At 57.3% G+C, this 25454-nt stretch overlaps 1 protein-coding gene across 1 annotated transcript; it reads right to left on the bottom strand.

Moving 5' to 3' along the window:
* Positions 1–392: 392 nt before the first annotated feature.
* TGME49_262825 (peptidase family c50 protein) lies at positions 393–24798 on the bottom strand (the record flags this gene model as incomplete). Its single annotated transcript, XM_018781301.1, has 7 exons — positions 393–1264; positions 1933–8102; positions 8650–10314; positions 10787–12535; positions 13685–19221; positions 19485–21862; positions 22203–24798. 7 exons carry the CDS (start codon positions 24796–24798, stop codon positions 393–395), a joined length of 20967 nt encoding a protein of 6988 aa, XP_018637136.1.
* Positions 24799–25454: the final 656 nt, after the last annotated feature.

Here is a 25454-nt window from a genome sequence, read left to right as displayed (position 1 = left end):
ACTGCGGACATGGCACCTGTTGCTGAGTCTTTGCGTTGCCGGACGAGAAGAGATCACGCGACCATGCAGAGTCCAGGAAGTCGACGAAAAAGTTCGAAAAGAGGATGCTTGCACAGATCCAGAGAGAACGAGAGAGGAAGACAAGGAGCGGCAAAAACGCGAAAGAGCTTCGGCGCCTCTTAAAGAGTGAAAGGAACTGAATGGGCCGTCGTCCTTCACTTCTTCCTCTTGCAGTCGACGTTCAGGTCGGCAACGACGTCCCCGTACCGGGCGTCCTGAGAGCTTTTGAAAGGAAGCAGAAGACAGGAAACGAATCGCACGATACAAACAGAACGACAAAAAATGAAACCATAGAGAGGAAAGGAGACCTTGCGCGCGTCGAGAGTCGCGCTTCAGAGAGGAAGGCCAAACGCAACCGCGGCAGCGCCAGTGGAGAGGCGAAGGCGACATGCTTGCTTTGCTTCATTGATAGCCTCTGTCAAGGTAAGACGGACAGAAGAACACAAACAATCACGGCGTTCTTCTCTCTCTTCTTCGTCTGTCTCGTCCTCTTCGTCTGCCTCGCTATCTTCTTCTGTGGCGTCGGCTCCTTCTTGTTCGTCGGCCTCCCTGCCTTTCCTTTTGTTTGAGTCAGTTTGTGCGATTTCTTCTCTGAAGTTTCGAGGTTGCGCTCTGGGGGCAGCGGGTGCTCGAGTCCCTGCGTTCGATCCGTGCTCTGTGGGGTTGTTTCCTGCATTCTTTCCGGCGCCGCGAGAGAAGGCCGAAGCTGCTGGGCGCTCCGCTCGGCCTATGAACGGAGAAGCGCGCGCCTGCGTCCACTTCCAGAGGAGACTCTTGGTGATCGCGTCCGCCTCGACGTCGGTCACTCCCCACAGATTGCCGACGACCAGCGGACTTCCCCCGATCAGGAAATCGAACGCGAAACTCCAGGGGGGGCTGAGCGGCCCGAAGGAGGTCAAACGCACACTGCTGCACCCAAAGAGAAGCGCTGCCGCGCGCAGCCCACAGAGGTACGGAGACCGAGAAGATGGAGAAGAAAGAGAAGAATCAAGAGAAGACGAAAGAGGAGACGAAAGAGAAGAAGAGGAAGAGAGAGGCGGAGATGACAGCGGAGAAGGAGAAAGAGATGGAAGCTGATAGGAGACGGATTCCTTGAGAAGGAACGCCCGCTGAATCAAGTCTCTGTGGATGTACTGCTCGCCGCCTTGGTGGCCACAGTAGAGGAAGACGTCCGCCGTGAGCAAACTGAAGAGCCATTCGTTTTCTGGAGAAAGAGTACAAGAGTTAAAGGGAAACACAGAACCACAAGCGACTCAAAGGTGAAGACGAAAAACCATCGCTTGCCCACATTCGCAGATTCATTCCACAGAGACCTGGGGAGAGACGCACAGATGAAGCGTAACATATGCGCTTCTACGAGGAGGCATGAAGCACCGCCGAAACGCGCCTGCTTCCAATGACACTGATTTCGGATACACAAATCGTTCGAAAGAGTACCCTGAAAATAAGAGCACATGGAACACAACGGACTCGCAGAACGAGGCAGACCGCATCTCTGTCTTTCTCCGCTCTCGCGGCGGTCCCCTTCATTCACACAAGTTGACTGATTTCGCTCCACAGAGTCCAAAGAAAAGACAGAGCCTGCGCCTATGTGTCGACCCATGCCTGTCCAGTCACAGTGAAGTAAGATCCTCGACCGTTTGTGGGAACTACAGGAAAATGCCTACTCTGTATCATTCTATGCAACATACAATATATCCACACACCAGTATAAATGGAGTAAAAAATTCAAAAACATCTAGATACCTTGTGCAAAGATCTTTTGTCCATGCAACTCATACTTTGCCTTTTTACGCAGTACAACAGACATATAAATAGCATGCAGCTTGGATACAGACCCTGGCTGGACGGCAAGTGCAGGTTTTGAATTACCAGTGAGCGCGGCACCGAGTTTCCCCGTCCAGGAGGCTCCGCCGGCGAGGAGGAAAGGGAGACAGACGCGACTTGTGCGCGGCAAGTCCCCCGAAGGATTGACGCTGAAGGCGACGCGGCTTTTGCTCGCGCTGAGCACAGCCCCCCTCGCTCCGAGACGTAACCTGAATGCTCTCACAGACGCTCGTTGAGTCTCTTGTTTTCTGCACATTGCCCGTTCTTCGCTTGTCTGTCTTTTCTCGAGTAAATCGTCTCCGGCTCCCTCCTTCACTCGCTCGCGGCAATCGGAGCTTCTGAATCCTCTCTCTCGCCCCGTCGGAAGCGACAGAGCGTCGCCTTCTCGCCTTCGTTTTGGGAGGTCTTGCCCGTTTTCCTCTCGCCAACTGTCTCCGCTTCGCCTCTCAGAGGGCCAGCTGACTCTCGCCCCCCTCCGTGGGTTCTCCACGCATGCCCGCCTGTTTTTCTTGAACGCATGTCCTTCGTTGCTTCTCGCCGCCTCCGTTGCTGCCTCAACGCAGCACAGCTGTCTGTACGGCTCTAAGTCGAGATCAAAGAGTGACAGGGCGAGACCTCCCGCGTCCCTGTGGAGACTTGACTTTCGCAGGCTCGCCGCTCGGTCGCCGGAGAGACGGTCTTGGGTTCTTGGCGCGAGAGAAACGAAGCAGAGGTTCCGAGACAGACACCCTGGCGCAAGAAGCGACTGCCGAGCCACCCCACACCTCACCTTCAGTGTCTCCTCACCGTCTCCGTTGCGCCCCTCGTGCACTTCGCGGGTGTCGCGTTTTCGCCGCTTCCTCTCGTGTGTCTTCTCGGTGTCTCCATCTTCTGTCGCTCGGTCTTCGAGAGTGCCTTGACGTTGGAGACACCCGGGGGCGTCGTCTGCTTCATGACGCGTTTGTTTACCATCCGAATCGCTCTTGAGGTAAGCAAAGGTCGCAGGCGACGGAGACGCGCCTCTGGAAGTCGCGCAAAGTCTATCGGGTGGCTTGCAAGGAGAGCTCGCGAAAGGAGGGGGGCCAACAGTGGCGACAGAGAGACGCGCCTGAGAAGGCGACAGCTGTCGCGCCCAGAGCTGCGAGAGAAGAAAAGATGTGACGAACGGCGAACCGCCTCGACAGAGACGCTGAAGGCGAAGTGCAGGCAAGGCCTCCAAGGGAAGCTGAGAAAAAAAAGGATCAGCGTATACCACAACCGGCTCTGTCGCCACAAGCCACTCTTCTCCGTCTTCAGTCTCGCCTTGTTCTTCTCTTTCTGCTGCTCTTCCCTCTCCTCGTTCTGCTTCTCTCACTGCATCTCTTCCCGGCATTCCTTCGACTTTTTCGTCTCTCTCTTTGACTTCCTGTGGCGTTCTCGAGTGGGGAGGTCGGGCAAGGATCGCCCGCAGAGAGGGCATCTGCAGACTTGTGGCTTGTTCGCATCGCGGCGACGCATTGGCGGCGAAAGGCGACCGGCCTCGTCTGCGGGGGTGCCCGAAGAAGCGGCGCTCCCGTCGTCTCGCGTTCACTTGGAGATCGGCCTCGCCGCGGACTCGCTGGGTCTCCACCTCGGTTCTTGGCGGAGCCGAACGGGGCTGAAGTCTTTGCTGAATCGACGGATAGGTGTCTCCCTCAGTCGCGTCCGATGCGCCGCCTTCGAAGACTGCGTAGCTGTCGCCATTCGGGGACTGCGACCGCGGCTTCTCGGCTCCCCCGAAAAAGAGACGAAGCTGTCCAGATTCGCCTGCAGGCGTCGACGGGTCCTCGACAAGAAACGGATCAAGTGCTTCAGATTCCCGGAGAAGAAGTTCCGGTTTTGTCTCGACTGCTGGCAGTCGAGACAGGCTCTCTGTGTGTGCGCCGTTCACCGCCTCTCCTCGGTTTTCACGGGTGCACTGCAGGCACTCGTCTACCGTCGCTCCTCTCTCTCGGACTGTCCGCGCTCCCGCCTCTCCGCAGGCTGGACGTTTCGGTGCACCACACTGGCCTTTTGTGCCGCGTTCTGAAGCCGAATGCAAGGAGGGAGGCGCGACAGGGCGAGACGAAGGGAGGCAACCAGGGAGGGGAGACCAGACACTGGAGACAGCCTTGCTCTCGTCGAGTCTCGCCGCTCCGTGCTCGCTAACCTCGCGATACCTCCGCCGCCCAGAGTTCTCTCCGGACGCGGACGGCGAACGGGAGGAACAACGCGTCGAGGCAGAAGAGACGACTGGGGAGGAAGACAGTCGGGAGGGAAGCGAGGGAGGAAACGCGAGAGAATCATCAGAAGAAGAGGCTCGCGACGCGGTTGCCGTCCTGGTTTGAGAGGCAAAGAAACGCGTAGCAAGAACGGCTACAACTTCAGTGAGAAATGTCCAGGCCAGGACTCTCCAGAGTTGTCCTTCGTCGCTTTCACTCCCTTCGTCTACACTGCCTTCTCCTCCGTCTTTTCCACCTGTGGATTCGTACCTTGCTGCGGCTGTCAGGTCTGCGGCACCTGTGTCTCGTCCTTTCCAGTCGGTTCGTCTCCATTCTTCGGACTTCCGATTTTCCGGGTGCGTCTGCGCTTGCATGCTGCTCACCGTTTCAAACAACCCAGAGGGCGGAATCAGGCCTCCCGCTTGCTTCAGCTCCGCAAGTGGAGACAGGCTTTTGCGTCCTGGGCTAGTGAAAAGAGGCTGCAAGACATGTGAGCGGAGAAAGTCGCCTAAATCGTCGAGAGAAAAGTCAAAGGCCCCGCCCTGTATCACCATCATTTCATCGCGAAAGAGATCAGTCAGGGAACGCCCTCTTCCCTCAGCCGTTGCACCACTGCCGAGACTCCTCACCCACGGTTCCCTTCTGGCTTCCTTCTCAGACTGTGCTTGCTGGCGTCCGTTTCTGCTGGCTTTGCTGTCTTCGCCCCCTCGCATTTCTAGCCGCCTTCGCTCGCCTTGCGGGCAGTCTCCGCCGCACCACGGAGAAGGCGAGGCCGGCGCCGCACGGGAGGAAGAAAGGGCAGATGGCGAAGCGGGAGAAAGTCGACTCGGAAAACGTTGAGAAGCAGTTCTCCGGTTGCCGTCTGGCAAATGCCAGTCCTGAATCTTGAAGGGGGGATCCCCTTTTCTCTCAGTGCACCGGACAATCAGCTTGAGAGAAGCAAGCGCAAAAGCGAACTGTGCAAGACTGGCGAGAATCTGTTCTCCGGATCTTCGTCTCTGGTCGCGGACTCTGTCGGCGCGCCTGTCTCTGCTTCCCGTTTCGCGTTGGAACAGAAAGGACCTGAGGGGCAGGAGGAGACGGGGACGCTTGTAGGGTCTCAGGAGACGGCCTGAGTTCGCCGCGCTCGTCTGTCGCCACGCGCCTTTCTCGCCTTCGCGTCTCTCCCCTGCTTCCTCGCGAGAGCTGTCTCCTTCATCCGCAGCCCAGGACGCGAGCCAACGAGCGAGAAGCACCCCACAAAAGCGCAGGGCCTCGAGGAGACGCTCTTCCTTTCTCTCGCCCTCTCCAGTAAGAGAGAACGAAGGAGCAGAGCGAGAGGTTCGTTCGGAGAGGGAAGAGGAAGACGGAGAAGAAGCAGACGGAAACGAAGAAGAGAACGAGGGCCAGCCTCGAAGGAGGAGCAGCGCGAGACCAAGGCGACGCTCAAGGCGACCGACCCAACGCGAAAACTCGGCTTCCAACTCTCGCCTCTGCTTCCACCACTGCGCCAGCACCTGGGTACGCTGCACGTCCTCCCGATACGCAGGAGGCGAAGCCGCAGCAGGAGAACAAGAGAGAGACGAAGAGACAGACGAAGAGACAGACGAAGAGACAGACGAAGAGACAGACGAAGAGACACAAGGAGAAGAAGCTCGTTGAGAGAAGGTCTGTATGGTCTGGCCGGCCGTGAGAGACAGGACCCAAAGAAGCCACTGAAACTGTCGGAGGAGCGAGGGAAAAGAGGTCGCAGAACTCGTAGCGGAGCATGAGGAATCAGAAGAACAGGAAGAACAGGCAGAACCACAAGAAGAAGAGCAAGAAGAGAAACACAGGGAAGGCGAGGGAGGACTTGGAGACACCGGCAGTGTTGGATGGACGCGGCTTTTGCACCTTTTGACTCGGCAAGACTGCGAGTCGGTCTCTATGCTCCCAAGACAGTCGTTCTCGCTCACATAGTAAATTATCCAAAGACCGCTTTCTTCTTCCGATCTGTCGTATCCCTGCACCTGTCTGCCGGACTGGCAAGGCAATGGCTTCTTCAACTTCCTCGGGTAAATCCCGTCCGGCTGACTTCGCTCTGAATCCCCTGCTTCGCCGAGGGGACTCCAAAACGTTTGCTTTTTCGCCTCCGCAGATGACACAGTCGCTCCCCCACACTCTCCCGCCTTCGCCTTGCTGCCTCGGCAGTGTCTCTCCCCACTCTGGCTCTCTGTCTCCTCTGCGAAGACAGTTTCCGCGCCGGCGGCGAGGGCGGCGGCGATGCGCGCAGGGATGGACCGGGCGAGGACGCAGGCGCGACGGGTCGCAGAGAGAGAAAGGAAAACGCTTGACCAACCTAGCGGAGCGAGGTCGCGTGAGGAGGGAGAGGCGTGAGTCAGAATCGCAGGAAACGAAATGCGAGACAGACGCAGAGAAGGCGGAAAAGACAAGGCGGGAGCCGGCTCGGTGTCAGGCCTTTGGGGACCATCTGTGTCTCTTGGAGAGACAGGAGACAGATGTACACCGTCAGCGCCAGAGAGAAGACGGGAGGCGTCTGCCTCTCTGTCCTCTCTCTCTCTGTCTCCTTTCTCTCTGTCTCCTTTCTCTCTGTCTCCTTTCTCTCTGACTTCTGTCGCTTCGTCTCCTCGTTGTCTCTCGCAACCGCGACTGCGGTTTCGTTCTTCATCACGCGCGGGATTGTGATCTACGTAAGAAGGAGAGAAGAGGAAAGGCTGAGTAGGCAAGAACAACGTATTTTCTATGTGGTGAGCTCGCCTAGAAAGAAGACGCGTTCCAGTTCTCTGAGACGAGAAAGCGAGAAAACGATGAACGACAGTTTCGAGAAAGGCGAGGGATCCCGAACCTCCGACGCACACCGCCGTTCTCTCTCTCCCCTCTGAGTCTCTCGCTTCCTGAAAGAAAGCTTCGTTGTCTTTTCCAAGTTGTCTATCTTCTGTTGAAGAACGTCTGGGGACGGAGGAGGGCGAAGGCACAGAAAGAAGAGAAAGAATTCGCCTTTCTTCGATTCGGTGCAACAACTTGAGCGCCAGAGCTTCTCCGCCACAACACAAGGGTACTGTGGCCTGCAGAAGTGTCAAGACAGCGCAGCTGACTTCTTCGTTTTCTTCAGTGGTTTCACGGAGTTCGTCGTCCCGGTCAGTCAGGGGAAACTCTGAGTTGGCGTCGCTCTGCTCCAATTCTTTTTTCACTGCGCGCAGGCAGTCAACGAGCACACATGCGCTCTCGCGTATCCCAACAGCGTCAGTGAGTCTCACGGCGACGCAGAGCGCACAAACGGCGAGAAGAAACTGCAGGTCGTCGCCGGATGCGACGGCGGGTCTCTCTGCGACGAGAGAGCAGCTCAGATCGCCGTCGTGCTGCGCCTCTTGCAGAACCGGCAGCGCCTGCGAGACACTGCTTCCTTCTCGCTGACGCGCAGAAGCGAGCGCGGGCATACGCTGCAACAGAGCAACGAACAGATGGCCGAGAAGGCGGGAGAGGGGAGAAGAAGAAGAAGGAGAAAGAGAAAGAGAAGGAGAAAAGCATGAAGGAGATGAAGACGCTGCGGAAGGAGAGGAAGAACAGGATGACAGCGACGAAGGATGGAGAAGCGAGTGCTCGGCTAGAACTTCCAGAGCGAGTCGAAGCAGCTGGCGTCTTCGAGGGAGACAAACGGAAGAGGACATGCGTGGCGGCTCCCCAGCATAAAGACGAGAAGAAGAAGTAGGGAAACGAGATGAAGATTGACAGTCTGAAGAAGGGGATGAAAAAATGCGCGAATGTGAAAGCTGTTTGCAACCCCACAGGGCGACATCGAGGAAGGTTCGTGAGAGTCTCATTGTGGACAACCTGAGGCAGATGCGGCTCTCTTGCTTGTCCCCTGGTTTGACTGTTCCTTTGGCTCGCCAGGCTTCAGCTTCTTCCTCGTCGCTTCGGCTCGTCTCTCGCCTCTCGCCTTGCTTCTCCAAGAGTCGACGCATGGGCAGAGAGCGCCTAGACAGGCCTGTTCGCTGGCCGAGAAGGAAGGAGAAAAGAAGTGACAAGGAGGGGAGAGGCCTGGAAAACAAATGGGCGACAAGAGGCGAAGACCAAGAATGCGTCTGCGGGACATTTCGCAGATTAATCGCGACGCACATCCAAGATGAACTGTCCAAGGCGTAGCAGTGTCTGTCGCAGATGCGATGTGAACGACCTAGCTACAGATGCACACATGTCTAGAGCAACAAAAAGGTATCCCAGGGCTGTCTCCTCCTCCTCCTCGGAGGAGGTCGAACGCGCAGGCAGCAGGGTAAGAAGTAGCGAGCGAGAGGAGTGGAAGCGATTTGCAGAAACAGAGACAGAGTTCAAGGTCGGAGGCCTTCTCTCTCTGTGCAGCTCCACATGCCTGGTGGTGGCAGGCCGAGAGAAGGGTCCCCGAAGCACTCAGCGAAAGAACGAGAGAACCTCCGAAAACCTCCATGTTCGGGGTCTCCACGGAATGAGACAGATTCTTAACTGAACACAGAAACAGTAAGTCGAAGAGGAAAAGACCGATGCACCACGAGAACGACGTGAGAAAGACAAGAGGACAACAGGAGAAAACTCCGTTCAAACGACCATTTACCTGGAGCTGTGAAAGTCGCCTTCCTTGCCCCACAAAACCATCAGTTCGAGCGCTCTTTCAGCTCTTTCTATCCCGTCATCGACCTCCTCTTCTCGACAATCTTGCGTCGCGGCAGGCGCGTCGCCTTCCCTCCCTCGCGTTCGACAAAGATCCCAGAGGACGTCGAGGAGAATCGCCGGATGGAGAAGAAAGGAAGAGTCCAGTTGCAGGTGGGCACCGGGATGCGGGGCGAAGGGAGGAAGATCCTCGGCGGTCTTTGCTCTCGCGTCTGCTTCTCTCAGGTTTGCAGAAACAGTTGAAGCCTCCTGGCATCTCGCCAGCGCTTGCCTGGGGTCTTGGAGAGACGTGGACGTATTCCCGAAACATCCCTCGCACCCGAAACATCCCTCGTCTCTGAAACATTCCTCGCCCGCTCCCAATTCTCGCTGCTGTTTCGCGTCTCGTCGTTTCGCTGTGTCAGCCTTTGTTCCGAGGCTCCAGGAAGGACGCCTCACGGACGACAGTCCCGCAGGGTCGCCACACGCCAGCAGCGCCTCTGCGAGGGCCTCACTGAGCAGGACGAGGTCGTAGAAGGAGAGCGCCGTCGATCGATTGTTTTCCGAGTTCGCAGGCCGCGTCCGGCGACTCCGGCGCGACGGCAAGGAAGCAGAAGAGTCTGCGGCTTCACCTCCGCGTTCCCATCGTGTTCCAGCGAGCCTCGCGGCCTCCTCGTGTGTGAACTCAAAGGGTGGGCCATGCTCCTGACTGAAGGAGGCGCGAGGCTCCGGAGCCTGCCTGGAGGCTGAGGCGCAGGCAGTCCACGAGTCGGCGTCGGTGGGGAGTTTTGAGCGCGCTGAAAGAGGTGGAAAGGTCGACGCACCCGACGGCGGGAGAGAGACAACCACCCTCCGCCCTGGTGTGTTGTCTCTGTGTCTCTGAGGAGACACCGAGGGGCGCGGTGGGCACCGGAGTGGGTGGAGCAACCGGCGCCTCGGGCCGGTTATCGCGGGCATTCGACTGCGAACCGCCTCCAGAAAAACAGGTTTGAGAAGGAGAAGAAGGCGCTGGAGAAATGCCTTCAACTGCAGGTGCTCCACGACGGAAGGGCCAGTGACAGTCGGAACGGACTCAGGCTTGAAGAGCAGCGACAGGCTGTGGTCCGCAGCGAAATGCGCGACACTGTCGGAGCGTAAGAAGGCCTCAGCAGCCGGCGGGGAAGAGACAGGACGAGAGGTAGGCAGTACAGCCAAACAGGCGCGAAGCAGCGCTGGAGGGAACAACGACGTCTCAGGAGTCGCAGTCAGCAAACACAACTGATGGGAGGGCAGGAAGCCACCAGCGTCACCAGAAGAGGAAGACTGCGAAGAGGACGAAGCAGACAGAGGCGAAGAGCGAGGCGAAGAGAGGAAGGAGGAAGAGAGGGGCACAGAGGACGAACAAGAAGACGAAGAACAGGAGGAAGAAGACGAAGAAGAGGAGGAAGGAGACGAAGAAGAGGAGGAAGGAGACGAAGAAGAGGAGGAAGAAGACGAACAAGAGGAGGAAGAAGACGAACAAGAGGAGGAAGCAGACGAACAAGAGGAGGAAGGAGACGAACAAGAGGAGGACGGAGGTAGTGAGAAATCGGAGACGTCTAGGCGGGGGTACCCGTGACGAAGCAGAAGACGCACGAGGGCCGTAGAGCAGCTGGTGAAACGCGAGACGCAGCGAACAGCAAACAAGGGGAAAATGAGGCAGAGCTCAGAGAGCCGAGAGTGTGAGAGGCGGCTGGAAAACGGAAGGAAAAGGAACAGTTTAAGCAGTGGAGAGACAGTAGAGAAGAAGCGACGAAAGGTGCATGCACTTGCAAGATCCCTTCCCAGTCATCGACGTTTCTGACTTCGCCTGCGGTCGGATCAACGCCGCTTTTTCACCTGTGCTCGATCGGCATCTCATGGCAGCTCGGGGGTTCTCGTTTTTCCTTTTTTCCTTCTTTTCCTTCTTCGTTGACGCTCGGTTCTGTCTGTCTCCTCTACCTCGTTTTTCCCTGCGTTCTTCGTCTCTGCATCGTCGCTTTTTGTCTGCGTCTGGGTCCGCTTCATTCCCTCTGTCTCGCCTTTCTCCCGCCGTTCCTCGACTCGGAACTCGCCTGGTTTCGTTTCTCCCTTTCCGGACTCACCGTATCGCGATAGGAAGGCAGTGCGTCCACCGACAGCAGAGGTCGAGGGCGGTTGCCCAGGCGCGAAGCGCGTAGAGCTCGAAGCCTGCTCGCTCGTGTGCCTCGGCTGCCCAGCGGTGAGCAGAGAGCAGCTGCAAGAGGTCGGGGAGAGAAAAGGAAAAAACGACCTCGAGATACGACACAGGCACACAGCTCGAGACAGAAGCTAACGCCGACGACGAACAGGATGCCGACGGAGAAGCAGAGGTCCGAGGAGAACAAGAGGAGGAAGAGACAAGGGGAAACAGATTTCCTCTCCGTCTGTTTGTGTGTCTGTGTCCCGATAAGAAGAGAGAAGAGAGGACGGGTGGAGAATGAGAGGAAACGGTTTCGCAGTCCTCTCGGGAAGGCGTCTCCCGTCTCGAAGATACAGAGCGCGACGAAGCGAGCGCGACTTGGAGAGCTGTCACCAGAGGAGCGATGGAGGCGTCTCCAAGAAGCAAACCCAGACCGGGGTATAGGGCGACGCGCGGCCAGGCGTCGGCTGCTGTGATTTTCTCTCTCGCGGCTCCGTAACTGTCACCAGCCTCAACGGGAGAAGAGGCGAACCGCAGCGAAGGAAAAGAAGGTCCTACGGAACTCGCCTCGAGTGTCGCGCGACTCAACTCCTCCAGAAGGTTGGACAACCCAGCAGGCGTGATAACCGGGGGCGGCGAAGGTGAAGAAGGAGATGCGAGAGGCGCCTGACTTGGCGTGCATGCAGTCAAATGAGGAGCCTTTGTTTCAGGAACCGCAATGTCTTTCGGCTCTGCAGCAGTGGAGTCCTTGGTTGCTTTCACCTTTGAGAGATGGATCAGCGACTGAATCTCCTTCGCAATCTCCTCCGTTCGGCGACGCCTCTCTGCGCCGGCAAACAAGCGACGAGCGACGCGGAGGCGAAGGCCGGCGACGGCGAGTTTTTTGTGCTCCAGATAACAACCCAACAGGTGAGGAGAAGAAGCCGCAGAGACTGACGAGAGCGACGACGTTGCGCAAGCCTCCCACTGCTGCAGCAGCCGCTCTCCAGCGTCAAACCACTGGAACGCCGGAGCGACCAACGGAGACACTTTGAGAGACTTTCGCGGTCTAGGAGTTCGTCGCTGGGGGGCTTGATTTTCCATTTCGTCTTTCTCAGGGACTGAGTCTTCTTCCCTCTCGCACGACCACTGATAGTCTTCCGAACCTGCCTCGACTGCTTCCCTGGCACTTGCTCGCACCTGTTCTCTCTGCTTGACCCATGCCTCTCCCGTCTCCTTCTTCCTTGTCTCTCCTCGTTCACCGGTGTCGGCTGACGTTGCTGGCGAGACAGAATAGCAAGGCGTAACAGAGGAGACAAGAGAGAGACGGAGAAGAACGACCGCTGCGGCGAGGAGAGAATCTGCAACTTCCAAGGCGCATGCGGCATCACAAGGTGAGGAACGCGAGGACGAATGCGATGGCGGAGAAGACGAACGAAAAGGAAAGCTGGAAGAGAACTCCCGATCTGCCGCTGAATGTCGCCTCGCTGCCGGCTCCTTGCTCGGCTGCATGTCGCCTCTCTGTGGCGCCAACACATCGTTTTCTTCCCCTTCTCTGCGACTGCGAGGCCCTCGAGAGGAGACACATCGCTCCTGAGAGACAGAATCCCAAACGGAGACAGGGACGAGGAGGGCGAGAGACAGGAGGAGACTCGCCGTTCGGATGCTTGACGTCTTGCAGGCTTCGCCGATCCAAAAGAGTTGACTCAAGAACCTAAAGAGCGAGAAAAAACCGAAATCGAGATTCGTGAACGCCTCAGACCTCACGCAGCAGACTACAAAAAAAAGCACACGCACTTTAGAAAAGACACAGCAAGGAAGCAAATCGAGAAAGCAGAAACAGACGAGGCTGAAATGAAGGCCAACGAAGATGTGGAGCCTGAATAAAGCGACTCTGGTGTTGGCATGAGGTCGACTTCACACAGGCCGCTGGCGCATGCGTCACGATCATCCCGTGGCGCTGGGGCGTCGAGGCGAAACTGTGAAAAGAGCCTGGAACCGGACATGAAAATCGGATGATTGGCGACATCCACCCGAAGAAGGAACGCGTGAGAAATGTGTGAGAGAAAGGGAGAAACAGCAACGACCAGAAAGCTGGGGAAAAAACAAAAGCCGAAAAGAGCAAGCGAGAGAAGCAGAAAGAGCGAAAGAAGAGAAGGAGAGGTACAGAGAAAAGAAGAAGACGCAGAGAACGAGGGGGAATGAGAGAAGAAGAGGGAGAGAAAGAAAAACAGAACGGGCAAAGAGAGAGAAGGAGGGAGGGAACGAGGGAGAGAAGAAGAGAACAAGAACGAGCGACAGCAAAGCAAAGAAGGAAGAGAATGAAAGAATACGAGAGCGAGACGAAACAGAAACAGCTGCAATGTCGACAGAATTTAACTGCGCGCACAAGGAATCCAAAGAGGCATAAGAGCAATCTAACAACCATACGACAATAGGCATCACGCCCCAAATCCTTTTTCACCATACCACAACAATAACGCACACTGCATTCATGCAGACTATTTAGCGTTTATGTATCACAGTATACCTCGAAGTTGTAGTTGGCACATAATATCTGGATGTGAGCTTTTATGAGCATCACAGTGTACCTAGACCTGATCTATTGTAATGCTCGCATTGGAACTAGATCTCATCTACTGGATATATTACGAGTGACACAGAACTGCATAACTCGAATCGGAAAACAGACGCACAACCATTAACAGGGTGCAAGCCGACGGCACCGGCAGAGAAGGCGACTCACGCCACCATGCGAATGAGGCAACAGCGTCGGCGAACAGAAAATAAGAAGAGAAAAAGAAATGGCATGGCAAAAGTTGACGTTTTGTTTCTTGCACACAACACCGTCGGCACAACTTACGTTAGCAGTGAGTGGCGTCGACTGTCGAAGACCCAAGCCTCTAAAGAAAACGAAGAAGAACGGAACGAAGAACCCAAAGAAGGAGGACAGGAGAAAGAAGAAGAAATGGGAGGGGAAGAGAATGTGAAGTCAGACGGGGCGAAGGAGGCTCTGTGTGTTTCCTTTTTCTCGGTCTCATGTTCTCGTCTTTTTTCTCTTTCATCGATTTCTCGAACTTCGCTGGGACTGCATGAATGTCGCGTTTCTGAAAGTGCGTTGGGCCTCCTCAGGCAGGCGAGGCGGCGCCTCCAGCCGTCCAGTGTCAACAGATCTGTGCTCTTCGTTTGTCTCCGCAGATGCGAAGCGACAAGAGACGCCTGCTGCAAAGGGGAAGCGCTTAACGGTGCCGAAGACACTCGTGAAATGGAGACTGGCGAACGCTTCGAAAGCTCCTGGTCGCCGTCACTGTGCACGTTCGCATCGCCTCGGCCTGCTCTCTCGTCTGTTTCTCCTTCCTCTCGCGTATCGGCTGTGCGTATCGTTCCCCTTTCTCCTTCAAGGCTCTTTGGATCTGCGTTCGGTTGCGCCGCGAGATGTCTGCGGCGGGTGCGCTGTGCCTCGTTCGCCGGCTCGAGAAAAAGAAGGAAAGAAAGGAAAAAGGAGAGCGACGCATGGGCGTACCTCTGGGCAGCGGCCTGGCGCCTCAGGGCGTTTCGCCACCAGCTGACTCTCAGGCCGCGGTTGCGCGCATCTTCGGCATCCAGAGGAAGAAGAAACGACGCGCAGGCAGACGATGCAGGAATGGCGGAAGAGCCGCTTTCAAGACCTGACAAGGTTCGTGACGAGACAAGGAAGTCAAAAGACGAGAACGCCGCCTCTCCACACCCCCCGTTCGAGTTGGACTGCGACCTACACGCGTCTTCTTCCTCGCTCGTCTCTGAAACTTCTCCCCAGCTGAAGTCCTTTCCGGCTTCTGTCCGCCATCTGTTTGCCTCTTCCGCCTCCTCGCTCGTTCTCTCTTCTTCTTCGATACGCATCGTTATCGCCCAACCAGAGAGAAGCGAGACGGACTGCAGGAGGGAGACCTCAGCGAGGAGAAAGGCGACGAGCGCCTCGCTTTCGCGTTTCCCTCTGAGGGTCTTGTGCTGGACAGAGACTTTCCGGCGAGAAGACGAGCAAACAGAAGAACAACCTGGACTCTGAGAAAGAGACGGAGAGAGAAAAGCCTGTGTGTTGACCAGCAAGCAGCGGACTGTGTGGAGGATCTGGAGCAGCGCATTTCCATTCTCCGCTGTTGCCTTGACGAGATTCGCCGTCTGTTGCTTCTTTACTGTCTCCTTTGTCTCCTTGTCGACCGTCGCGTCTCTCCCCTTCCCTTCGTCTCCCCCCCTGGCTCTCTTGCCAGTTCTCACTGCAGCAACTGACGGTTTGTGGTTGTCTTCGGCGCCGCAGTTCCCCTCCTGACTGTCCGGGCCTCCTTCCCGGCCTCGCCCACCTTGAAGCGCGACTCTGTCGGTTTGTGGCGCTCCTTTCTCGCACTCAGTTGTGGGCGTCTTTTGCTGGTTTTCTCCTGACGAAGCAGCGAGACGAGTCAACGCAGCCTGGCGCCGTCGCTCCTCTTCCGCTTGCTCCAGCCGCGTTTCCTTCGCGCATGCAAGCGCCCAGGACTCTCCGAGGAATCGCTGAGAAAGCGCCGCGATGTTTGTCGCCGAGAAACTGATCTGGACACCCCAAAACAACGCCGAGTTCTCTGCCTCTTCACCTCGCGGCCGCGTTTCGCGTATGAAACCCCCTTTGTCTCCCTTCGCAGCTTCTCGGCCGTCTACGCCGCGTCTGTCTGGAGTCCAGAACGCGCTTCTCTCTTCGCTCGCGGTGCGCGGGCGTACCGTCCGACGCGCCTCCGCAGCAGCGCCTTCGTCTCCGCTGCCTGTCTCAGCAGCTTCCTGCGTTCTCGAAACTCGCCGAGAGGAGACAGCCACCGACCAGGCGCGCTGCGTAGCCACCGCCAGGCCTCGCAGACCCGTGAGGAGAGAAGAAACGAACTCCGGCAACACCTGAGAATCGGCCGAGCGCGCGACAGACGCGAGAAGCAGGCGGCGAAGAAGAGAGGCTCGGCTTCCGTCCTTCGTGACAACGAGAACAGCCAGTTCCTCTTCCATCGTTGCAGCGAGAAACGCAAGACGAGAGAAAGAGATGTGAGCGCCTTCGCCGAGCTTCGACATCTCCTCTGGCTGCTGGTGACTGGGTCCGTACGAGTCGGCGTGAGACTGTGAGTGAGGCGGATCGAGTAACAGTCGAGGGAGCGAGAAAAACGAGAACGTACGGGGAGAGGCGCAAGGCGAAAGAGGCGACCGAATGGTCGACGAGGCAAAAGAAGGAAGTTGAAACTTTGTTTGCGACGAAGAAGACAGAGGAACGTAAGGTTGAATCGTCGTCTTTTGGGACAGAAGCGCCTGAATATGTGACCTGAGACCTCGCCTCAAAATGCCTCTTATTTCCTCAACAAGCATGGACATGTGACTCGCGTTCTTCTTCCTGAAGTCGTCCTCTTCGACTTCGCTTGCTGCATTCTCCAACTCTCGCTTTCCGACGCTGTCACTCTCACCCTCAGCCCTGTCTGTTCTTCTCTGCGTCTGCTGCTGGAGAGAACGACCGCGCTCCCTCCCCCGTCGTCCAATCCTTCTCCCTTCTCGCGCTCGTTCTCTCACCCAACCTCCTCCCTTATCCCCTCCTTCTCCCTCAGCGTATTCATCCTTCTCCTTCGACTTTTTCTTCTTCTTCTCCTCCTCCTCTTCACTTGCTTGTGAGTCGTCTGCCTCCTGGCGACGCGTCGTCGGCTCGAAGAAAGAGACGAGATGCGTCACTTTCTGTCGGGTGGCATCGGACTGCAGACAGAGACTGCATGCGCCAACCAGGACCTCGTTGCAGTGTACGTACACCTCGTGCAGGAGGGCGCTCGCGGCGCGCCCGGCCCCGGCGTAGTTCTTGGCGGCAAGCAGAGAGTCTTGAAGCACTTTGGTAGCGAAGACAAAGGCCTCAAGGTGAGGCGCGAACAGAGACTGAAACGACCTGCGGAAGTCGGAAGACCAACAACAGGACGAAGGCTCCGAGACAGACAGACAAGCATGCAGATTGCGCTCCGGGCCTGGTCGCGGAGACTCAACCTCTTCTCGCTGCGCGTTCACAACAACGCAGTTGAATTCTTTTTCTTTCGAGGAAGAAGCACAGCGAGACGTCGGAGCAGAAGGCGCGAGGACACCCGCAGGCAGAGGACCAGACAAAGGGAACGTCCGCTTTTGGCTGACAGAAGAAGAAATCGTACTCGATGCAAACTGGGCGGGAGATAGGGGAAAAGACGCAGGAGAAGAAACAGGAGGCGCAAACAAAGCAGGCAATTGAGACGAGGCAAGTGACACAGAAGACAGAGGAGAGGAGAGAGGAGAGGAGAGAGGAGAGGAGAGAGGAGACGAAGGAGAAGCCGGAGACGAAGGAGAAGAAGCAACGTCGTCGGAGGGGCGATTTCGTTTGGCCAGTTCCGCTTCGAGAACTTGACTTCTCGTGTGAGGCTCGTCTTGTTTTTCTTTCTCCGAGTGGTGGTGACGAAGAAGAGGTACTGCCTCGCGGCGTGGAGTTCTCAGTCTCCGTAGGGACTGCAGATGAGAGACAGGCGAGGCTGCGTGCGGTTTGTCCTCGCGGTCGCGCAGAGCTGGCGTCGGAGGCTCTGTAGCGAAGACGCCCCTCGCAGTCTCCCTTTCGTTTCCAATGACGTCTCTGTCTCGCTGGCCTTCACAGACTTCCTCTTGCGTTTCCAGGTCGCGTCGTTGAAAAACCTCTCTTCCCCGCTGCGGCATGTGCGTCGCCGCTTCCGCAGAGACAGGCGCGTCAGACGCCTTACCAGCAGAGGAAGAGGAGGGTGAGGAAGCAAGGCGTGAGGGGAGAGGAGACGAAGGAGAAGGAAAGCGAGTAGACGGAATGCGAGAAGAAAGAGGCGAGAGAGAAGACGATCGTGAAGAAAGGGGAGAAAGGTGACAAGAAGGAAAGGACTTGGGAGAAGCAGCAGGAGAGAATGGGTCGCGAGAAAGATGAGTGTGCAGGGAGGCGAGAGGAGAGACAACAGAAGAAATGCGACTTTGCTGTAGAGCACTGAGGCCGCGGCCAGCGCGACGACTGCCGAGCGGCGTTCGATGCCCCGGCAGACGCCTGCCTCTCGGGGCGCTGAAGGGAGAAGACGAGGGCGCAGCAGAGACCACTGAGTCGCGCGAGAGAGCAGAGAAAGGAGGCGGTGGAGTGACAACAGAGAGAGATTCACCTGAAGAAGAATGCAGTCTGGAGCTGCGAGGCGGGGGCGTTCTCAGGGGGGAAGCAGCGTCTTCAGAGAAAGGAGAGAAGCGGGCGGAAGAGACGGGGGAACAAAACGGCGAATCGGAGTCCCCATCGTCAGATCCTTCTTCCCGGCTCTCAAATCGTTCTTCGTTTCTCTTGACTGTTGTGTCTCCTTCGCATCTCTTCGTCCAAACTTGCGCAGCTTCTGCAGTCCTGCGAACAGGCGTCCGCCACCCGTCGTCTCCTTTCGTCTCTCTCCTTTCTTCTTCTCCTTCTGCCTCTCGAGAGAACGAAGACGCAGCAGAGGAAGAGAGAGGAGTAGGGGCGGAAGGAGCAGAAGATGAAGCCACCGACAATGAAGGCGATTCAGAAAGAGAAGCGAGAGAAGTCATATGCTTCCTTTCAGGTGAACAGACGCCGGCGCGTCGAGCAGCGTGCTCTCTCCACCGGCGACGCATCAAAAGAGGCGACTGAGACGAAGCGCCTGAGAGAGACGAAGCGAGTCCATCTGCGAGAAACGCGCGTTTCTCTTGTTTCGCCTGGTCCCCGAAGAAGGCTTCCTCAGAGTCTGAACTCTTACCTAACGCATGCGCCTTCACTCCTGTGCTTTCCCCTCCCTCCAGAAGCCTCTCGGACGGTCCTCGAGACTCCAGGTCTACTGTCGCATGTCGCCTTCTTCCTTCCTCCTCTTCTCGTTCCCTGTCGCCCCGTGACCGTCCACGCACACCAGCAACGCCAGCGTCTGCCGCGTCTTTGCCGTGCACATCTCCTCGCTTGACTTCTGCTCCGCTCCTTGCTTCTTCGGAGTCTTCTTCTCCACTGGCTTGTGCTCGATTTTGTTCTTTTTTTTCTCTCTCTCCCGCGTCGGGGCCTGCAGGCTGCCTGCGCGTCTCGAGCGCGGAGACAGAGGAGACGCGAAAGGGTGGCGAGGAGACGAGGAGGCGAAGGGAAGGGAGAATGCCTTCGCTGAGGAAGGCTGGGAAGGCCGCGAGGGCGTCGGCTCTGCAGAAGCGCCGCCTGGCGGAGGAAATAACTTCGCGCGTAAAGCGCGAAAAAAGAATCTCCGGCACAGGCAAGAAGGCTCGCCAGCAGTCCGGCGTCGTGGGCGCCGCCTCGCACGAGGCGCAAGCGGCCTGCCGCGGACAGAAAGGTTCGAGAGGAAGAAGGAAGTCACTTCGCCATGCCTGCAGGGCTTCGGCGAAGACGCGGGCAACTGAATGCCAAGGCGAGAGAAGCTGCGAGGACACACAGACAGACAGACATTCACAGGAAAGGAGAGCCGCGGCTAGAGAGACTTGGACGGCAGGACGCGGGAAGACGAGACAGAAGAAAGAACGGGGAAGAAGCGGGAGACATTGGTGGGACCCCACAAAGCAGCCTGGGAAGGCAAGTCCGCCATCTACCCCTGCAAGCTGCTTGACTGTTTCTTGTTCTCGGTCGATTGCGTTCGCACCATGGCCAGTCCCTCACGAGTTCAGGAAGGTGAGAACGCTCTTACTGTTTTCTCCGATTCGTCCTCTGTTGCAACCGGGCTCGCGTCTTCATTTTCCTCGTCGCTCTTCAGGCCGCCGCCTTCGCGGCTCCTGGGGGCGTCTGTCGCGACCACCGGCTTCGCGACCTTCTGCGCGTCCGCCGGTTTCACCGAGTCTGCATCTGCCGCGAGTGCCGACCTGCAGCGCCTGTTGAGAGGTGACTTGGTCGTCTTGCTCTGGAGACGCTGGAGGTTCGAGTCGATGGCGAGTCTCGTAAAAAGGCGGAGAAGAACGAAGCTCGCGCGCAGTGCAGACCCACCCTCGAAGCAGAAAGGCGAAGCTTCTCGTTTCCCCCAAGCGGCGTCTTTGGCCTCCGCTTCTGCCTCCTCGTTGCCTTTTCGCCGGCCGCGGACCAAGCCTGCGACCAGGCGCTCCAGACGCATGCGCGCGCGCCCCAGCTCGGGGAAACACCCCCGGCCGGTGCACGGTCGCGGAGTGGAGAACGAGAAAACGAAAGGCGGGAGAGAAGGCGAAGCCGCGGCAGACGAGGACGAGAGCGACGACGCAGAGACAGAAGAAGGCGACGCACCCCCAGAACGAGACGGTCCAAGACAGCAGGCAGAAGAAGCAAACGAGGGTGAAGAAGAGTCCATCGTGGCACTTGCGGTTCGAATCCATTCACTGAATAGAAAGACCGTTTGCGCGGATCGAAGCAAGACGCGAAACGTCGAGGTGACGAGTCTCTCAGTGCTCGAAAGCAAGCGACGGTTATCTGTGAGTTCGTCCTTGCCTTCGCGTCTGCGGTCGCCGTCTGCTTCTGCGTCATCACCTGGGAGTCTCGGCGTCGCCCCTCCCCTCTCTCGGAAAGTCTCCACTCTGTTCCCCACCTCTCGCGGGGGGCCGTCGCTCGCGCTCAAGAGAGAAGGAAGAAAAACTTGGCACCAGCCGGAAGACGCCTGTGCCACTGCCTCGCAGAGGTCTTCGATTTCCTCGCCAAAATTCGCGGCTTCTTGCCCTATCCAAGAAGCAACAGAAGACGACCGAGACGACGACGCCAGGGGGGCAGGCGCACAAGAAGAAACAGAGGAAGGACGCGATGACGGAAGTCGAGAATGCGGTGACGAAGGGCGAATGCAGCTCAGCAAAAGCTCCAGGTGGCGACCGAGGGAATTTGCGTTGAACTCCGCAGACGCGATCCAGCTTTCGAATGGTGAGAGAGACGCCGAAGCAGAGATAGAGAAGGAAGAGGGATAAGACGACGATGAAGAGGAGCGAGAGGCCGCAGAAGCAAAAGAAGGAAACGAAACAAACGCGCCAGAAGAAGAGGAGAGAGAGGAAGACAAAGATGGGATGTGGATAAGGAAAGGTGCGAGTCTCCAAGTGAGGGTACAGAGAAACGCGTCGAGGCGGCACATTGCGAGTATTTCACAAATGCTTTCCTCTGTGTGTCTCGGCGATTCTTCGCGCAAGACGATCGACGCTTCTCTTCTGCTTTGCAACTCTTCCTGGACCCCTCGAGCTCGTGAAGGCTCCGTGCGCCTCTCTCCCTTTTCTGCTCTTTTCTCTGCTCTCTTGTCCCCTTGCTTGTCGCTCGACATTTCGTCGGCACGGTCGTTTCCCCGGTGCTCCAGTTCTTTGCCCTTCGTCGTCCTCTCAAGGCAGAGAGCGAGAGAACGCGCGACCTGGTGGCGCAGACGGAAGACGAGGCAGACGAGCTCTGCGGCCTGCCTCACCCGCTTCGCATCTTTGCTCTTTTCCCCTCTTGCGTCGCCTGCATTCTCGCTCTCCGCTTTCTCCCCCGGCTCCTCGCCGTTACTGTCGCACCTCTTTCGAACGCAGGCGCCCTCGCCCTCGGCAGAGTGCAGGCACCGAGGCCGCGTCGAAGAGAGAGAAGAGAAAGAAGAAGAAGAGCGAGACGAGAAAGAAGAAGAGAAAAAAGGATGGCCGTCAGCAAGAATCAGTCCGGCGCACGCATCGAATGGAGCAACGGCGACGAGGAACTGAGAAGGGGGGAGACAGGGAGAGGAGACGGAGGGAGAAGAGCGGTCGCACTCAGCCGACGGCGAGGCCATGGAAGAGGAGGACGCGAAAACAGATGTCAGCTCTGAACAGACGAGCAGAAGATCGTCGACACTGTCGAACGCGGCGGAACTCAGATCCCTCGTCGCCTCGCGTCGCGCGCCTCTTCGCTCGTCCTCGCTCTTGTCAGGCCTTGGTCGCTCCAGAGAGACCGCCAACTTCGCGAATTGTTTGCAGTGGTGGAGAAGCGCCTCCACCTCCTTCGGGGCCCTCTGAACGGCCTCCTCCGCGAAGGCAGCTGTCCAAACACCCGAGCGAAGCCAGGCCAGCAGAGTGCGACGCATCCCTTGGAGACCGATCCGTGCGAGCAAGTGAGGGTCTTCGCCTGGACGGAAAACAAGAAGAAAGTGAGAGGACAAGGGAGCAATGAGAGAAAACGACAGGCAGGCCAAAGGCGCAGATGTCGACTCACGCAGACGTGGAGGTCATACACGATCTCCAGCAGTGACAGAGGCGTCGAATTCCGTTTCTTGATGCAAATCTGACAAAGCGAGAGTTCATCCGAGACGAGGACGCACACCGCACCTCGATCTCTGCGTAGTCTCTGAAAGACGCCCAGAAGACTTCCGCATGCAGACGCAGGGTGTACATACACTGCTGCACTTATTGAGTTTGCAAGCAGCGAGCCCAGCGCCAGAGAGAGAATGCCGACGAGCCTCGCTCACCTCGCGCCGTCTTCTCCGGTGCAGAGGAAACTGTGTCAGTCTCTTTGAGAGACAGCGAAGCGACGAGACGACGGAGAGGAAGGAGAATCGCATCCGGCACTGAGAGGACATGTATGCAAGCGAGAGAATAGGAAGCAAAAGAACTTGCAGGACAGACAGGCGAGACAGAGAGAACAGGTAGTGAGGCCGCGCCGGGTGGCTCTGTGTCTGATTTCTCTGGGTCGTTTGCATTTTCGACTCTCGCGTCCAGAGGCCGATTTGCAGTGTGTTCTCTCGACGTCTCTTCGCCGTGCTCCTTCAGCGTCCTTTTTTGAAAGAGCCTCCCCAAGAGAAGCGCCCCGGTCAGGGCCTCCCATGGCATATCAAGCAGGCCTTGACAGGCGAGAGAAAGAGTGCCGATTTCTGCGTTTCCCTCTCTTCTTTTTTTCGTATCCTCGCTTTCTGTCGACGGTGCCTCGACGGCGGAGGACGCGCCTCCTCGTGCGTGACGTCTCGCGAACTCTGTCGCTTCTGGTCTGCCCACGACGCGGCTGTTGGATCGCTCGAGGCTCTCCGGCTTCCCCGGCTTGTCGCCATTTTCGTCGCCATCTACAGACCTTCCTCCGTCCGCCGCTTCCGAGTCCAAAGACAACGCAACAATGGCCAGATGAAAACGAACAGAGAGGCCCAAGCTGTCCGCGAGCGACCCGCAGAAGCCTGCCTCGCCTTGCAGCAGCGCAGCGACAGAGAGGAGAGAAGACTCCCAAGAAGAAGGAGAAGGAGGAGAACAAGAAGAAGACGAGGAAGCCGAGACAGACGCCAGGTGGGCGACGCCAGCCGCATGCTCTCGAGGAAGGCTATGGCTTGGGTGTTTCACTGTTTGAGCGTTGGTGGCGCATGCAGCGGAAATCCGGCAGACCAAGTGAGAGAGAAGCCGATCGAGGAGCCTCCGCGAAAGGACGAGACTCACCCCCGCAAGTTCGCCCTGTCTCGCACCTGCAATCCATCGCCCAGTGACGCCACCAGACCGAGAAGAAGAGAGCACTCGAGAGGCAAATTGGAGGATCCGCAGAGATGCGCGGTAGCTCGAGGTCCAGATCGTGGTCTCGTTCCTATTCGCTTCGGCTTTCGATTCCTCTCGTTTCTCTCCTCTTGGCGTCTCTCGAGGCCTGCGTAGACTCGAGGTAACGGCTCTCGCCGGCTGCGCCTCCCCAGGGAGAACTCCCGCAGGCCTTGAAGACTGAAGCGAGAAGGCGGACAGCCGCGGAAGCTCCAGCGGAGACAACGACGAGGGAGAGAGGAGAGAAGACACCGATGAGAACGCAGAGCTCGAAGACGCCTCTGGCGACAACCGAGTGCGGGGACGCGAAAGGTGAAGCAGGAGGTTGAGTCCCGAGAGCGCAAGAAGAAGCACAGAGAGACAGGCTTGAAGGCGGATCTCCGAAGAAGACGAAGAAGAGGACGACAAGGAAGAAGACGATGAAGAAGAAAGGGAGAGCGGGGAAGACGAAGAAAGGGGAGAGCGTGCATTCGCTGAGGAGGGCAATTCGTTTTCCAGATAAGCTAGGGAGACACGGAGAACCAAGCAGAGGATCTGCGCTGCAGAACTCGTCGTCTCCGGCTCCCGAAAAGCAGCTTCTGTGTGAAGCAGAGAAGCTGAAAAAAAAGATACAGGAGGCGACGAAGAGGAACGTGGAAGGGAGACCCTGTCTGTCACAGATGAAGACAGTGAAGCGCGAGAATCGTCTGAGAACGGGGAAGCATGCGCTGCTTGACGAGTCGCCGAAGCTCGCGCTGAAGACGCTCTGTCATCTCGCTCGCTGGGAGGTTTCCTCTTAGCGACAAGAGAAGTCACCAGCGCAGAAAGTCGCCTGTGACCGCATGCAAGGCACCCGCCGCAGGGACGAGAAGACTCTGCAGAGAAGAGGCGCTCAGCCCTCTCGCCAGGAGCCAAGGAAGAAAGCAGACGAGAAAACGAAGAAAGGAAAGCAGAAGAAAAAGAATGAGAAGGCGAAGAAGGCGACGAAGGCGAAGAAGGAGGAGGAAGAGAAGGAGAAGACAACGAGAGTTGCGGCGAGAGAGAGAAAGACTGGGGAGAAGAAGAGAGACAAGCAGGACAAGCGAGGAGTGAAGGAGATGGAGACGCTCGAAGAGTTCCGCTAACCAGCGTCTTGACAGCCGAGAGCCAGGCCTCTCCATCATGCTCTTCTGCTCCTCCAAGCAAGACGCGCTTCTGCCGATAGTTCCGAGTTTCAGAACAGGCAGAAGAGACAGAAGGAAAAGAAGAGGAAGCCGAGAAGGAAGACAAAGAGAGAGGAGAAGAGGCAGACGAAGAAGAGGCGGACGACGAAGAGGCAGAAGCGGAGGACGAAGAAGACGGTGAAGGAGAAGAGAGGCGACAAGGAGGAGTTAACGCATAGGCACCTGAAGAAGTAGAGGAAGGCCTGCATTTTTTTCGCAGTGTTTTGTCCTCCCGCTCGGTCTCGACTTCCTCGCCTCGCGCTCGCTTCTGCCTGCGCATTCCATGCGCAAGCTTCGGACTCTCCACCGGAGAAGGCGAAACCTCCTCGGCCTCTCGAGGCCTCTCTGCCGAGGGAGGGTCATGGTTCTCATCCATAGTCCGCCCATGACAAAGAGAAGGAGAAAGCGAGAAAGAGAGAGAGGAGAGCGAGAAGAGAGAGAAGAGAGAGAGAAGGATAGGAGGAGGCTGGAGACGAGAACAAAGATGAAACCGAGAAGAAGGCAGAGATGGAGAGTCCTTTGTCCGAGCAGGTCGGAGAGAAGAGCGGTCGAAAAAAGAGAGACACACACGAAGCAGCAGACAGAGGAGACCGAGCGAGTTTGTCTTGAATGCAAGAGAGAAGACAGGCAGGAGACCAAGGGGAAGAAGAGGAAGGCGCAGCAACAAACAACAAGGCGGACCCAGGCATGACCACTGGAGAAGAAGCATTTAGAGTCTTTCGTCGCATCAAGTTCCACTTTCATGTACACACACCGTCGCAAGTACATGCGTAAGCGCTTGTCCACATGCGTTCAAGATTGAGAGTTCTTGTTCGCTGAAGATCCCCGTTCTCGACCTCGCTCTCTCTCCTCTGCTGTTCTCTCGTGTCTCCTCTCTCCCTCCTTCTCTCTGTCATTTCTCGCTGTCTCTGTCTATCTCTCTCTCTCTTTCTCTGTGTCTCTGCCGCGCTTTTCTCCTCCTGCTCGTGGGCAGCTGTGCGATGCTTTCCAAGAACTGTCAAAAGGCGGAAGAGAGAGAAAGCAGACAGGCAG

This window comes from Toxoplasma gondii, chromosome VIIb (assembly GCF_000006565.2).
Source record: "Toxoplasma gondii ME49 chromosome VIIb, whole genome shotgun sequence".
Classification (NCBI taxonomy): domain Eukaryota; phylum Apicomplexa; class Conoidasida; order Eucoccidiorida; family Sarcocystidae; genus Toxoplasma; species Toxoplasma gondii.
Note: the sequence above shows the minus strand (reverse complement) of the source record. Positions and strands in the feature narration are given on the sequence as shown.